At 43.8% G+C, this 15,609-nt stretch overlaps 2 protein-coding genes across 5 annotated transcripts in view; one reads left to right on the top strand and one right to left on the bottom strand.

Moving 5' to 3' along the window:
- The window catches only part of Tmco3 (transmembrane and coiled-coil domains 3), a 36,709-nt gene extending 32,604 nt beyond the window's left edge, over positions 1 to 4,105 (bottom strand). The window contains exon 1 of one of the 2 annotated variants that reach the window (XM_042696976.1): positions 3,862 to 4,105. The gene's annotated coding sequence lies outside the window, so the exon portion shown is untranslated. The remainder of the gene's footprint in view (positions 1 to 3,861) is intronic. The other variant, XM_042696975.1, reaches the window with a different exon arrangement.
- A 103-nt stretch (positions 4,106 to 4,208) lies between these two features.
- Dcun1d2 (defective in cullin neddylation 1 domain containing 2) overlaps positions 4,209 to 15,609 on the top strand; it is a 32,828-nt gene continuing 21,427 nt past the window's right edge. Inside the window, exons 1-4 of one of the 3 annotated variants that reach the window (XM_042697278.1) lie at positions 4,213 to 4,252; positions 8,401 to 8,452; positions 9,707 to 9,923; positions 12,930 to 13,098. In XM_042697278.1, coding sequence (XP_042553212.1) covers positions 8,450 to 8,452; positions 9,707 to 9,923; positions 12,930 to 13,098 — 389 coding nt within the window. In that variant the 5' untranslated portion in view covers positions 4,213 to 4,252; positions 8,401 to 8,449. Of the gene's footprint in view, positions 4,253 to 8,150; positions 8,453 to 9,706; positions 9,924 to 12,929; positions 13,099 to 15,609 lie in introns of those variants that run through there. The other 2 variants (XM_042697279.1, XM_042697277.1) reach the window with 2 other exon arrangements.

The following is a 15,609-nucleotide window of genomic DNA, read 5'->3' as shown; positions in this document are numbered from 1 at the left end:
CCAACATCAACGTACCTCCTGCAGGTCTGCAAGCCACTGTGGACTATGCTCAGAGCATTCCAGAAATAAAACCTTCTGAGATGCCAAGAGCTGGTTCAGCCACTCTGCTTGCTTTCCAACATCACTAAGAATGTTGCCAAATTTTCTAAGTCAGCCACTGGTAAGTAATATAGTAAGACATCAGGATAAAAATGTTCACAAAAACAAATAACCATAGCTGGAACTCCAGGACTTTTATCAAATGTTCAAATTTTCTCTATCACTGAAATTCAGGTTCATTCTCTTTCCCTGTGTGAAGAAGACCTAAAATGAAACCTATGAATATCTAGAAAGAGTGGCACAGGTAGGAACGTGAAGTCGTATTTTGGTGATTGAGTGGAGGATTGCTGGAAGGCAGCAATGAAGCCAAGGTATCCAGGAGATGCAGTCCCCAGCAGAGCTGACAAGAGCACTGTCTGAAAAGCAGGTGGACTTCCTGACACACAAGTTATGCCCAAAAGGAAATAAGAAATGCCATCTGTGGGATTTAAAGGAAACACCAGCACCTGTACCATCTACTCACTCCCAGGAACATGCAGAATTCCTACACCCAGTACTTCCTCTCCCTGATGACTGCTTCCTAAAATACAGACCTGTACTTTAATTTCACTGCTAACCACAACTCTAATAAATTTAACCAAGAAAAGCAGACAGAAAAAATAATATGGCATTTCTAGAGATCTGAACCAACCAGGAAGTAGAAGCAACCCTTAAAATACAAAACATAAAAACTCAAAAAGCAGAAATGGAGCTGTGGCTCCAACGGTGCTAGCCTTGAGCACAAAAAGACCTCAGGGACAGCACTCAGTCCTGAATTCCAGCCCCAAGACTAGCACAAAAAACAAGAAGCAAACACTCAAAAAGCCTTCAGACCAAGTCGGGTACTGGTAGTTCATGCCTATAATCCTAGCTACTCAGGAGGCTGAGATCTGAGGATCATGGTTCAAAGCCAACCCGAGCAGGAAAGTCCGTGAGACTCTTACTTTCAATAAACCACTAGAAAACTGGAAATGGTGCTGTGGCTCAAGCGGTAGAATGCTCACCTTGAGCTGAAGAGCACAGGGACAGCGCCCAAACCCAGAGTTCAAGCCCCGTGACTGACCAAAAAAAAACAAAAACAAAAACAAAAGCCTTCAGACCAGCCTATTAAGGGAGGGATAACTTGTCCAGTGCTCAACAGATCCTAAAAATAATAAGTACTCTGCTATACAACGGAACAGTCACTGTTGGAAAAATGACAGCCAATCATCAAGAAACTAAGATACTCTTTTTAAAAAGTGTTGGAATTTCAATGTGTTTTAGAGGTGTAGCTCCTGAGTGCAAAGCTAATGGACACCTAGGGACTGTACTCAGCTCACATTCTAGTCAGGTAAAGGAAGAATGTGCTGTGCCAGTGAGTTGGCTCAAGTTAGGGTCAATTCAACTCCAAGTACGAGTTACCACCTCGAAAACAAACTGACCATTTCCTACAGAGCACAGCAGAGCAGAGCAGAGCAGAGCAGAGCAGTATACCTGATCTGTTATCTTAAAGCCTTGTTCTGTGGCCAGCGTTCTCCTGTTGTAAGGGAGATTCATGCCATATTCGGAAGTGCAAGTTTAGGCTTTCCCAGAACCAAAATGGAAACTTGACGTTCATTTTTTTTTTTTTTTTTGGGTCCGGTCGTGGGGTCTGAACTCTGGACCTGGGTGCTGTCCCTCAGCTCTTCAGCTCAAGGCTAGCACTCTACCACTTGAGCCACAGCGCCATTTCTGGCTTTTTTCTTTTTGCTTATGTGGTGCTGAGGAGTCGAACCCAGGGCCTCAGGCATGCAAGGCAAGCGCTCTACCACTGAGCCACCTTCCCAGCCCCAAAATGGAAACTTGAGATGCTTTGTTTGTGCCTCAGAAAAAAACTTGCAATACACAGTCTGTGTGTGAATGGCACATTCCCTATACTTAATTCCTTCATCACCCAGACTCCAAAAGCTAACAAGCCATTCTGTAGTTAATGTTTATGAGAACCCTGAGGATTTCAGTTGTGGTTATACTAATATTTTCCACTGATACATAACATAAATATGAGGTTGAACGTACAAACCAACACCATAATTGAAATTATTTATTGTTGTGTTTGGTAGATCCAGTCAGGAGAACAGAGAAGCCACCACTTCAAAGGCCAAATTTGGAGTCTTTATTGGAGCACTAACGGGCAGCAGGGGACTTCTATCACAAAGCCCTACTGCCATGAATACAACTAAACACCACTTTTATGGCCAAAAACCATACAAGGTGCATGAAATTAATCTTTTTTGGGGGGGTCAGTTGTGGGGCCTGAACTCTGGGCCTGGGCGCTGTCCCTCAGCTCTTCAGCTCAAGGCTAGCGTTCTACCATTTGAGCCATAGCACCGCTTCTGGCTTGGATTCCTCAGCTCCACATAAGCAGAAAAAGCTGGAAGTGGCGCTGTGGCTCAAGTGGTAGAGTGCTAGACTTGAGCTGAATAGTTGAGGGACAGAGGCTAAATCCAGAGTTCAGGCCCCATGACTGGCAAAAAAAAAAAAAAAAAGTACTTATGATCCCACAAATACAAGTGGTAGCTGCTTAAAAAAATAACATTTCCCATGAATATTATCTTGAATGAAAGAATTGGAGAACAAGAAAAGGAAAGAAAAACACCATTCAAAAGCTTTCAAGAACTTGTTGGGTCAAACTCTTAGGAAAAGAATTTCATGAGTTAATCCTGTCATGACACTGCTTTTGGCAAGCAGGTACAACACATCAGTGAAATGTCCCAATCCATCAGCCTAACATACAGATGCTGAGCAAAGAGTAAACCACAACAACGTCTTGATGAAATCCAAAGACATGTTCAGATACCTACTGCATTTGTTCAGGTGACAACATTATGAGCAAGGCAGAAACTACAGAAGAGCTGCATGCCAGCTGTTCGTTTAATCTTTAGATCCAGACGGGCCAACAAGGAAGAAATAAAGGAGACTTATGAGTAAGAGCCCTTTTAAGGAGCAGTAAATATTCCCCAGCTGTGGCCACACATGTGACAGGGAATGAGCTGTAGGCAAAGAGCCAGTAGGATGTTTTGTTTTTTGTTTTTTTTCTCCAGTAGAAAAGGCTACAGGAGACTAGAAGCGGTGAGGCTGACAGAATGTTAAGACTTTTCTACCCCTCCCAACCTATGTGACTGGTTACATCTGTAAGAGTCTATACCTAAGGTAGGGATTAAGACTGCCCACCTTTCTGACACCTTTCTGGCTCTGTAAATTTAGACCAAGGGGTTGCAGGGCTCTCTACATGTTCCCCAGAACAATAATCTCAGGGTGTCCATTGCTGGCTAGGTATAGCTAAAAAAACAACAACCTGCCTCAACACACAGACAAGAGTGAATAAAATTCCGCAGAGGAGCATGAATCAAGTGGCTGGGCACTGAGTGAAGCCTGGGGAGGAGAGCCGCTAGGAAAGAAAGCCTGGGAGGGGGAGTCCCTGGGAAGGAGCAAGGTGGAAGGCCAAGGCCTGGGAAGGGGAGCCCCCGGGAAAGAGCGAGGTTCAAGGCGAGCCTTTGCCAGAGTCCCAGGAAGGAGCGCGCGAGGGGACCCTGAAAGAAGGAAGGCGGGCAAAGAACTTGAGGCCCCGTCCCCGCCCCCCACGTCCCGAGAAGACCCTCCCCACAAAGGGAACCCGGAGGAGCCAGGGAGAGAAGAGGTGCCCGGGAAAGAGCCCCCCGGAAGGAAGGTCCACGGGAAGGGGCCCCCACCGGAAGGAAGGTCCCCGGGAAGTAACGCCCCTCCTCCCCGACGAAGCCCCGCGCAGCTCAGGACCGGCGCGCTCACCAACACCGAGGAGGCCGCGACTTGGACGAGCCGCTCCAGCATCTGCATCCCGGACCCGGGACTCCGCGGCGCCGGGAGCCGACGGGCGGATGCGGGCATCGCGTTCTCGGGGGCGGGGCCCGGACGTCTCCGACCGGCCGCCCTCGTCTTCCCCGGGACTCCTCCCAGCGGGCGTGAGGACTGGGGAGGAGAACGCACCACTGGGCGGCGGCGGCCGAGGCGCGCCGACCGCAGGACCCGGTACCCAACCTTGGCGGGAGCGGCGGCCAGCGCCTGCGCGGAGGCCGGGCGCGGAGTCGCGTTGGGTGTGCGCCTGCGCAGACGGCCGCCAGCGCGCAGCGTGCGCCTGCGCGGACGGCTGCCAGTGACTGCGGCGGTGTCTGGGAGCATGGTAGGTGGCAGTTGTTGGGCTCCGTGGAGGGTGTGAAGGTGCCGGCGCCCGGCGTGGAGGTCACCGCGGCGTGGCGGGGTCGGGCTGGGGCGCGGACGGTCCCCGCACCGACTGGAGGAACCGCCTTTGTCTCCGCGTGAGGGCCGGGCGGGGCCGTGTGCGGTCGGAGGCGCCCGCCGGCGTGGGGACTGGGCGCCGGGCCCGGGGCGGCGGGCGCGGCCGGGGAGGGGGGGGGGGCGGCCCGCAGGCTTTCGGAAGCGGTCCGGCGGGTGGCGGGGCCCGACGTCCGAGAGGGCTCGGAGCCATAGCGGCCGAGACCCGGATGGCAGCTCGGGCGCCGGACGGGCCGCGGCGGGGAGGCGGAGGTCCAAGCCCCGGGACTCGGCCGAGTCTGAGGGACGCGCGTCAGGCCATGGAGTGTGCCCAGCCACGTGACCTGTTGTATCGGCCGTTGTACACTGACCCCGGCGGGAGCTCGAGCGTCCGCAAGAACATCTCAGAACCACAGGCTCACGTCCAAGTGCGACCCGTACGGTTCGGAGGTCCAGTCTGACGTTTCTACCGCGCTGTTCAGATGCTTGTTTAAGGAAAAGTAGTACGACCCGGGAAGTTCCTTCCCCCTTACCGCCTTGCCTGACCTTAGCTTCAGTGAAGATCACAGGCCCCCAACAGGGAAGCCTTGGTCCCACCGGTTCGAGGGCCCTGATGAAGTTCGTGTAGGTTTTTGCAGAGTCCTCTTCTGTACCTTGTAGTTTCTGTGAGTCAGTTTTCTAAGGAAGGTCGTGCCAGACTTGTTTTCTTAGTTGAATTTAAGTCCCTTGGGTTGGGTAGTGCTTTTAGAGTGCACTGATTACTGTCATTTTTAAATAAGAAAGTTTATTAGGAAAGGAATTCACTTTAAAAGCAAGTCATCTCTGGGGCAGAGTGACTGATTACTGCAGCTTCACGCAGAAAACTGCCAGTGGCAGTATCAAACTGAACTGCTGTGGATGCGCCCCCGGCCCTGCCTTTGCTGCTGCCTTGGCCCACTACCATATGAGTACCCTTCTGAAGTGTGAAGTGGGTGCGAGTGGCCTGAGCTGGTTATGTAATTTAGACTGGCCAGGGAATCTATTTTCATGTCTACTTCTGTCCACTCTGTAACTAGTCTAGAAATGATTTGTAATCACTTTGAGTGCCCTGAACCCACAGGTCTGTGTCAGGCATACGTCTTTTTTTTTTTTTTTGGGGGGGGGGGGGTCGGTCGTGGAGCTTGAACTCTGGGCCTGGGCTCTGTCCCTCAGATTGAGCTCTTCAGCTCAAGACCAAGCTCTCTACCACTTGAGCCACAGCGCCACTTCTGGTTTTCTAAGTGGTTAGTTGGAGCTAAAAGTCTTACGGATGTTCCTGCCTGGGCTGGCTTTGGAACCACCATCTCCAGATCTCAGCCTCCTGAGTAACTAGGATTACAGGTGTGAGCCACTGGCACCCAGCAGGCATGCTTTTTTTTTGGGGGGGGGGGGGGGTCCGGTCATGGGGCCTGAACTCTGGGCCTGGGCGCTGGTCCCTCAGCTCTTCAGCTGAAGGCTAATGCTCTGTCACTTGAGCCACAGCGCCACTTCCAGCTTTTTCTTTTTTCTTTATGTGGTGCTGAGGAATCGAACCCAGGGCCTCATGCATGCAAGGCAAGCGCTCTACCACTGAGCCACCTTCCCAGCCAGGCATGCTTTTTTTTTTTTTTTTTTTTTTTGGGTCCTGTCGTGGGGCCTGAACTCTGGGCCTGGGCACTGTCCTTCAGCTCTTCAGCTCAAGGCTAGCGCTCTAACACTTGAGCTGTAGCGCCACTTCTGGCTTTTTTTATTATGTGGTGCTGGGGAATTGAACCCAGGGCCTCATGCATGGAAGGCAAGCGCTTTACTACTGAGCCATCTTCCCAGCTCCTAGGCATGCTTTTTATACTGTGTTGAAAGAAGCTGTGTTGTCAAACATGGTGGAGGGGAACACCTCTGGAGGTGTCGTTGGTTGGGAGTTAGACTAGACATTATGTCTGCTTCTGGTTGTCCATATTTTCCTGATGTGGAGTTGTGTTTTAATACTGGTCCAGTACTCCAGCTGCTTCAGAGTGTGTCAACCTGCTCTTCAGCCTTGGAAGCTCTGGAGTGTTGTGCTGGGGTTATTTAGGGGAGGTGCTGGGGATGAACTCAGGACCTTGAGACTGCTAAGCTGGCACTCTTACCACTTGAGTCACACCTCTGTCTGCCTGTCTGCCTGCCTGCTTGAACTCAGGGCCTGGACACTGTCCCTTAACTTTTTTGTTTGAGGCTAGAGCTGTACCAATTGAACCATAGCTTCACTTGCAGCTTTTTGGTGATGAATTGGAGAGCTCATCAGATCTCAGCCTCTTGAGTACCTAGGAATACAGGCATAAGCCACTGGTGCCCAGATTTAGGTTATTTTTCAAATAGCTTGGTACTAGTCTTCTGTTTCTGCCTCCTGCATAGTTGATATTACAAGTATGATAACTGTACCTGGCTTGTTTGCTAAGATACTTTTAAGCCTTCAAACCTCAATTCTCCTGATCTCCACCTTCCAAGTAGTAGCTGGGTTGCAGGGGGAAAACATGGAGGTATATATAAGTCAGTGTATAATCACTATCTGATTTCAGCACATTTTCATCATCATAAGAGAAAAGCTTGACCATACAAACACTCACAGCTTTTTCCCACTTCCTAGCCTCTGGCATATTTGCCTGTTTTGGACATTTTCTCTAAATAGAATTGTGCAACATGTGACCTTTTTTTTTTTTTTTTTTTTTGTCGGTTGTGGGTCTGAACTCTGGGCCTGGGCACTGTCGCTCAGCTCTTCAGCTCAAGGTTAGCCCTCTACCACTTGAGCCACAGAGCCACTTACGGCTTTTTCTGCTTATGTGGTGCTGAAGAATCGAACCCAGGGCCTCATGCATGCAAGGCAAGCACTCTACCACTGAGCCACCTTCCCAGCCCAACATGTGACCTTTTATACCTGGCTCTTTCAGTAAGCATGTTTTTGATATTCAAAACCACATTAAGACACATGCTATTTCTTTTTATGCCTCAATAATATACTTTTAAAATCAATATACTAGATTTTGTTTTATAGCCATAACAAATTTTTTCCTAGTTGTGTTGCATTTTTTAAAAATAATTTTGTTATTCTCAAGGTATTATATAGAAGGGTTACCAGTTCATAAGTCAGGTAATGAGTACATTTCCCTTTTGGGCCGTGTTACTTCGTAATTTCCTTCTCTTTTTCCCAGTTCTATGACATAATTTTAAAATACTACATTGATAGCTATTCCATAGTAACTATAGGAAGGGTGCTCCTAATGGGACCATTGTGGGTGGTGGCATATTTGTCTTTTAAGGTTTTTGAGTGTCTCTTGCATTTGCCCCATCTTTGGTTGGCTGTTGGCCTCATAAGAAGGTGCTAATTTTATCCCCTGCCAGTTGACTGTGGTAGCACGAGATCTCTTAAGTTTTATTAAAATCTATATTGTCGGGCTGGGAAGGTAGCTCAGTGGTAGAGTTGCTTGCCTTGCATGTATAAGGTCCTGGGTTCGATTCCTCAGCACCACATAAGCAGAAAAAGCCAGAAGTGGTGCAGTGGCTCAAGTGGTAGAGTGTTAGCTTTGAGCAAAAGAAGCTTAGGGACAGTGCCCAGGCCTAGAGTTCAAGCACCAGGACTGGCAAAAAAATAAAAATCTATGTTGTCTGAAGAAAACTACAGCCAAGAGTTATCTGCCTGTTTTTGTAAATTGTCTTAATGGAACACAGCCAAACCCATCCCTGTATGTTGTCTGAACTGTTGCTTTCACCTACAGTGTTACTGTGAGTCATTGGAGGGTCTCAGGACCTCAGGTCCCCACAAACATACTCAAGTGTTGTGTGTAGATTGTATCCTCCTCCTATCAGATTGTACACTGTGCTTCATGTTGTCTTGGGAGAGAGATTGGAATGTGTTCACACTGCTTATTACTGACATTTTGGTGACAAATGGATACTGAGGGCACGTTGCACGTTTTTTTCATGCGCTATGGAAGCCATTTCCCTCAGGTTTCAGACCAGTACCACTTCTCAGCTATTGGTACAAAAGATTTTCCTAACTAATAACATTTTTTTTCTTTGTGGCAGCTGGGAAGCTTGAAGCCTGCTTTTAAAAGCCTACTTTCAGCCCTTGTACATGGTATGCATGTCTTTATTCTAATTCTAGCCCTGGCTTTGTTCTTTTCTTCCTTTTTCAATTTCTTCATCTATACCTTTCATCTACATTTGTGTATTTCTGTAAGTTACTTATTTTGTGTTTCTGTAAATTCTCATTTTTATTTGGACAAAATTGAGTATAATCCTTTATAGAAAAAAATATGTATATCCAGGGGGCTGGGAAGGTGGCTCAGTGGTAGAGTGCTTGCCTTGCACTCATGAGGCCCTGGGTTCGATTCCTCAGCACCACGTAAGCAGAAAAAGCCTGACGTGGCACTGTGGCCTAAGTGGTAGAGCACTAGCCTTGAGCTGAAGAGCTGAGGGACAGTGTCCAGGCCCAGAGTTCAGGCCCCATAACCGACAAAAAAAAAAAAAGTATATCCATCCTCGAAGCTGGGGATGTATACATATAGCTCAGTGATAGAGTGCTTGTGTAGCATGTATGAAGCCCTAGATTGATGCACTGAGGGATAAACAGCAATTTAAAAAAAAAAAAAAACTAGTGGATTTTGGAGGCTGTTTTGACTTTGAATTTGAAAGTCATTCACTCTCAATGACTTTCATCAAGTTGTCTTGGAGAAGTGGAAACTTAACCACTCTAATCTGGAAGTATGAAGATGCTATTCTGTTTCATTATACACTATATATAGTAAGGTTACTTGGCAGTTTTTGTTTGTTTATTCACCTACCCACAGCCTTTGCTCTGTTTTTCTTTCTGCTTCACATATGCAGACCTCTTGTTACTAGCATTATCACTTTCATTTTGTCATAAACAGACTTATGCCTGTTTGTGGCACTTTTGTAAATTTCCTCTAAAGAATCCTTGGTTGTATGTGGTTCTGGGAAAAACTTGAAACAATGACATTTCTAAATGGCACAGCCTCCTATGCATTAGATCATGAACTTAATACTGGAAGCCAAAGACCCTGCACATGCACTGGGTGATGACATCAGCTCTCTGCCTTGTCAAGAGCTAGATATATGTTAATAGAGACTGCTAAAATGTTCTCATAATTTTTTGAAGATTTACGTATTTGTTAGTATAGATATGTTTCAGTTTTCAGAAGACTACGTAGTCTTAACTGTTGAATAACAGGGTTGGCTTCCTATAATTCTGAAATGAATCTGAGTTGCCCAACAACTCAGAAATGTTGTCCAGTTAAATACAGGCCTTAAAAATAGAGACAGACACACCCTGGAGTGGCTTCACTGGGTTTTCTGCTTTTGCATCCCAAAGCATAGGCTCAAGTCGTCTCAGAAGGACAAGGTCCGCCAGTTTATGGCATGCACTCAAGCCGGGGAAAGAACTGCTATCTACTGCCTCACTCAGAATGATTGGAAACTAGATGAGGCCACAGACAGCTTCTTTCAAAACCCAGACACGCTCCTTCAGGAGTCCATGAGGAACACTGTGGACCAGAAGAAGCTGGAACAGTTGTATGGCAGGTACAAAGGTAAGAGGTGAAATGCAGTTCTGTGTGTAATGAGCAGGGACTGTTTTACTTCCAGTTTCTAGTGCTGCCTTGGGCAGAAGAGCTGCTAACTGCTCTCTTCCTGATATCCAACTCTAGAACTCCCTCTTCAGAAAGGACATGCGGATAGGGAGAAGAAGGTTGAATGTAGTAGGCAAATTCTTGCCCTCTACTTTCTTGGCTGTGTCACGGTGAAAACAGTCAGAGAGAAACTGAGGCTTTACTGGTTAATACTGTGGGTTGTTTATTATTTAGATTATAAGAATTTCAGGTCAGGCTTTGACCTTGCTAGGCTGGCATTTTCCCACTTGAGCCATACCCCCAGCTCTGCTTTTTACTAGTTATTTTGGAGTTGTATTCTAGGAAACTTTTCTCCTAGGCTTGTGCCCCACTGCAGTTCTTCAGATCTCAAGTACTTGAGTAGCTAGGATTACAGGCGTAAACCCAGCCAATACTGTGGGAGTTTTTTCCCCAAGTGCTTATGTTGGAGCTGAAATGTTTCTTTTTTTCTTTTTTTTGTCGGTCTTGGAGCCTGAACTCTGGGCCTGGGCACTGTCCCTCAGCTCTTCAGCTCAAGGCTAGCACTCTACCACTTGAGTCACAGTGCCACTTCCAGCTTTTTCTTCTTATGTAGTGCTGAGGAATTGAACCCAGGGCCTCATGCATGCAAGGCAAGCACTCCACCACTGAGCCATCTTCCCAGCCCATGGAGCTGAAATGTTTATAACATTACTGAATTGTAAGAACAATTCTGCAAAGTGCTCTACCTTATGGTGGTGTCATAGCATTAAGGCAACTTTAGCTGCCACATGAGGAAATTGTAGCAGAGAAGCCTCCATGTTGGAGATTGTAGACACTTTGTTCATTGCTTAGTATAAAGCTTTTCTTGTCCAGACACAGTCATACTGTAAAAATAAGTCTGCTTTGAAAAGTGACAGATCCACATTTCTTAGTAGGTTTTAATTTTCCTGTTGAATAAGGCAGCAAAGGATTTAGCAGTCAGTTTATTTTACATTTTCTTTTTAGCTGTTCCTAAGTTTCTCAAAACTGAAAAAAAAAATAAACAACTATTAGCCAAAATAGAATAATTTCCTTGACTTTACATTCTTTTTTTGTTCATTTTTTGTTTTTGAAAATATGTGTGTGTGCCTTTTTGGATTGAAAATTGCAGTCTTTTTTTTTTTTTGCTGGTCATGGCATGGGGTCTGAACTCTGGGCCTTGGCACTGTCCCTCAGCTCTTCAGCTCAAGGAGAGCACTCTACCACTTGAGCCACAGCGCCACTTCTGGCTCTTTTCTGTTTACGTGGTGCTGAGGAATTGAACCCAGGGCCTCATGCATGCAAGGCAAGCACCACCTTCCCAGCCCTGCGGTGTTTTTTAAACTAATTGTTGAGCTGATTTTAAGCTATATGCTATGTGAACTTTTAATGATATTCAAATATGTACAGCTGCCTTTGAAAAATACTTAAAAATCAAGTCTTTAAATTTTATTTTAAACTTTATTCATTTATCATTTGATTTTATTCATATAGTTCTAGTCATTTAAAGTAAAAACATGTTATATCATTTTGGGCTCTAAATGTCAGTTTTCAAGTCCTATAAACCATGGCTGAGGTATTTTTTTCCTATGTATATTTAGGTGAATATTTGTGGTTTTATTAACGTCATCAGTTTTTCTTTGTTAACAACATGCATAAAAATAATGTAGTTTGCTAGGCACTGGTGGCTCCCACCTATAGTCCTAGCTGAAATCAAATCTGAGAATCATGGTTCAAAACCCACATGAGCAGGAAAGTCTGTGAGAGTTCTATTTCCAATTAACCACCAAAAAGCTATAAGTGGATCTGTGGCTTACGTGGTAGAGCACTAGCCGTGAGCACAAAAAGCTCAGGGACAGCATCCAACCCCCAGAGTTCAAGTCCTAGTATTCGTACCAAAAAAGAAAAAAAAAATGTAATTTAGTGTATTAAAGTGACAAGAGTTGAATTTGACATGAAGGGAAGAAACGAAAGGATGATCGTACCTCATCTATACTGAGCAAAGGAGCATTTTATTTGCATCTCTGAACCAACAGATTTCACATTTGCATAATGATATATTGCAATGTATGTAATTGTCTGAAATGATATGGCTAATTGGTGAGGTCTTTCAGGGATGCTTTTAAAACACCTTACTGTTTAATGTTAACTCCTTTTTCTGGTGTCAGTATTTTATTATACAAAAAGGTTTCAATTCAGTGTGTCAGTTTATGAGTACAAATGCATCTTGATCAATGTCACCTCTTATATTAATAGCTGACAGATAGATACTAAACTTTATCTCTAAACTAAAAATGATGATGAGAAATCTGACTTTCTAGACTGTTAAATGAATACACGAGCTAGATTTTTTTTTAATAATCGGAAGTATGGATCAAGTGTCAAAGGGCCAACTGTGAGTGAAAAGGCTGAGAAGGCAGGATGCCTGAGGAAGTATACTTTACTATTCACCTGTACTCCCAGCTACTTAATTAAGTCTCCTAAAATATTTTTCAGTGTTTTTCTTTTCCCCTTTGGCTTAAAACTCAGAAACCAGCCAGGCACCTGTGACTCTTGCCTGTAATTATAGCCATTGCAGTTCAAAGCCAGTTGAGCAGAAAAGTCCATGAGAATATCTCCAATTAACCACCAAAAGCCAGAAGTGAAGCTGTGGCTCAATTGGTAGAGCACCAGCCTTGAGCAGAAAAGCTCAGGTCCTGACTTCAAGTCTCAGGACTAGTGCAAACACACAGCACAAACCACATGCACGCACACAACTCAGAAACCTATATTCTTAAAAGATAGGACTTTTCTAGACAAATTGTAATTGTTGCTCTGTATTTCTTTCATGTGTACTAGAGAAACTGCCTTTCATTGTTGCTAGAACTATGTAATATGAGTGGTATACTTCTTTTTTAGGACTGATTTTCAAACTACTATAACTTCTTTTTCTCTTGATTTTAATTACAGACCCACAAGATGAAAACAAAATTGGAATTGATGGAATCCAACAGTTTTGTGATGATTTAAATCTTGATCCTGCCAGTATCAGTGTTTTGGTCATAGCATGGAAGTTCAGGGCTGCTACTCAATGTGAATTTAGCAAAAAGGAATTTGTAGATGGCATGACAGAACTTGGGTAAGTAATTTAATCTCAGCTTAAACCAGAGAAGATATTTTCAACATTAATGGTTTTGTAGCAATCTCTCTACTAGTTTCATATCTATATTGTCTTTATCTTGTATGTCTACAGTAGTATGTCTTTGGTTTCATTTCAAGTTTGAATTTAGGTTTTATTTGCTGTTTTTTTTCATAGTAGTTCCTTTTATAACATTTCTTCCTTTTTATTCCCTTCCAATTTTGAGTAACAGTAAATACTAGTTTCTTTTTTACCACTCAATTTATTTCATTACCATTGTATATTATGTGTATAATTTACAATGCTGCTATATTAAACATTAATAAAGTATCATTTGGTTTTTTGCTTTTCTATTCTACCTGCAGGGGTGGGATTAATAATTTAAGATAATTCTTACCAGACGAGTCACAGAAGTAAATGAAAACACCTAACATAACTGACTTAATCTTTAAGCTTATGGAACTATTTTATGAGGTGGTGCAGCATGTTTGAATTGTTGATATTTATGTTTCTCTGATACTTCAACGATAGTATCTCAAAATAGCATATGAATGTTCCTAAAGCTAGCACTTGCAGCAAATAAGGGGGATAAATAGGGGCTTATTTCTTTCACTATACTAGTGATTCCATTATCATTTATCAGCCTTTTCTATTTAGACAGTAAACTCTAAAAGACCTCATTTGTTTCTAATACTTATCTACATTCCTGGCAATTGTATAAAACCAACCAAGAAAAAGACATCATTTGACATTGGTGACAGCAGTGTATTTATTTGTTCTTTGCACATTGGGAAACTGAGATGAACTGTGAAACCATACCTTACTTCAAGGTAGGAAACACTCATAACATGAAATTTTAAAAAAAAGTTGAAAAAGACACAAAAGGCATGAACTACAAAACTAGAGCTGGGATATAGTTAAGTGGCAAAATGCTTGGATTGTGAATGCAACATACTAGGTTCGATCCCCGCTACCAAAGGTAAAAAGACCAAAAAAAAACAAAAATGCCGTTTCACAAAATGAAGGCTGAAGGTGTGTTCAAGTGGCATAAGTAAGCATGAGCTCCTCAGTTCAAGCTCAGTGCTGCAACAATTTTTTTTTTTTACATAAAATAAAAAGTAATGTAAAGGAAGCTGGGCACTGGTGGCTCATATTTGTAATTCTAGCTATTCAAGAGGCTTGAGATCTCATAATTGTGATTCAAAGCCAGTCAGGGCAAGAAAGTCTATGAGACTCTTGATTAAACTACAAGAAAAGCCAGAAGTGTAGTTGTGGCTCAAGTGGTGGTCAAGCTCTAGCCTTAAGCACATTAGCTTAGGGACAGAGCCCAGACCCAGAGTTCAAGCCAGGACTGAACAGAATAAGGAAAAACAAGGGTACAAAGTTTACATTATTAGTTTTTTTAAAAAGAGGAGAACATATATATAAATATATAATTTCTGAAAAATACAGAGAACAATGAAATACTTTTAGAATCTCAATCCAGAATTCCAGAAGCTGCTAGTGGCTCATGCCTATAATCTTAGCTACTCAGGAGACGGATTTGAGGATCTGAGGATCGTGGTTTGAAGCTAGCCTGTCCTGAAAAGTCTATGAGACTTAATTCCAATAAACAACTCAGAAAAATCCAGAAGGAGATCTGTGGCTCAAGTGATAGAGCCTCGCCGTTAGAAAAAGGAGCTCAGGGCCAGTACCAGGCCCAGAGTTCAAGCCCCAAGACTGACCATAAAAAGAATTACAGAGAACTTAGCTTGAGCAGGACAGAGGGCAAGCACAGGACACAATTGGAAGATTTAAATAAACCCACAGATGTTCAGGAGCTACATTAAATGTAAACAATTTTTAAAATGTTTTAAAATTTTAAATAAATTAAAAAAAATAGCTACCATGACAAAAGTTATATAAATATGCAAGCCTTAATCCCAAAAAGCTTCTTTAGTACTACTAATGAAAATGAGCTTTAAGGGCTGGGAATGTGGCTTAGTGGTAGGGTGCTTGCCTAGCATGCATGAAGCCCACCCTGGGTTCTATTCCTCAGCACCACATACACAGAAAAGCTGAAGTGGCATTGTGGCTCAAGTGGTAGCGTGCTAGCCTTGAGCAAAAGAAGCTCAGAGACAGTGCCTTGGCCTCAATTTCAAGTCCCAGGACTGGCAAAAAAAGAAGAAGAAGAAGAAGAAAAAAATGAGCTTTAAGGGAGATAGCAGTTCTTTAGATAACAAAGTAGATTTGGACTACACAGGGAAGTGCCTGGCATATCTTGACATTGCTTATGATGTCAGGCATAGTATTTGTGAAGAAACAACATTCATAAAGTTAACTGTAAACAGGGCTATTAGTTGTGACAAATTGTGAAGGATTGAAGTGTTAAGTCCATTTTCTGAAAATTTAATATAAAGATAACTAGGTTAAAATATGTGTAGATAGTGTACACCTATGTATAAAAAGTATTTGAAAACATTACAGTAGAAATTAGAAAGCACTTTGAATGTTGAAAAAAAAAAAGTGATA

The sequence above is a fragment of the Dipodomys spectabilis genome, unplaced genomic scaffold (assembly GCF_019054845.1).
Source record: "Dipodomys spectabilis isolate Male_0828 unplaced genomic scaffold, ASM1905484v1 ptg000215l, whole genome shotgun sequence".
In the NCBI taxonomy this organism is placed as follows: domain Eukaryota; kingdom Metazoa; phylum Chordata; class Mammalia; order Rodentia; family Heteromyidae; genus Dipodomys; species Dipodomys spectabilis.
Note: the sequence above shows the minus strand (reverse complement) of the source record. Positions and strands in the feature narration are given on the sequence as shown.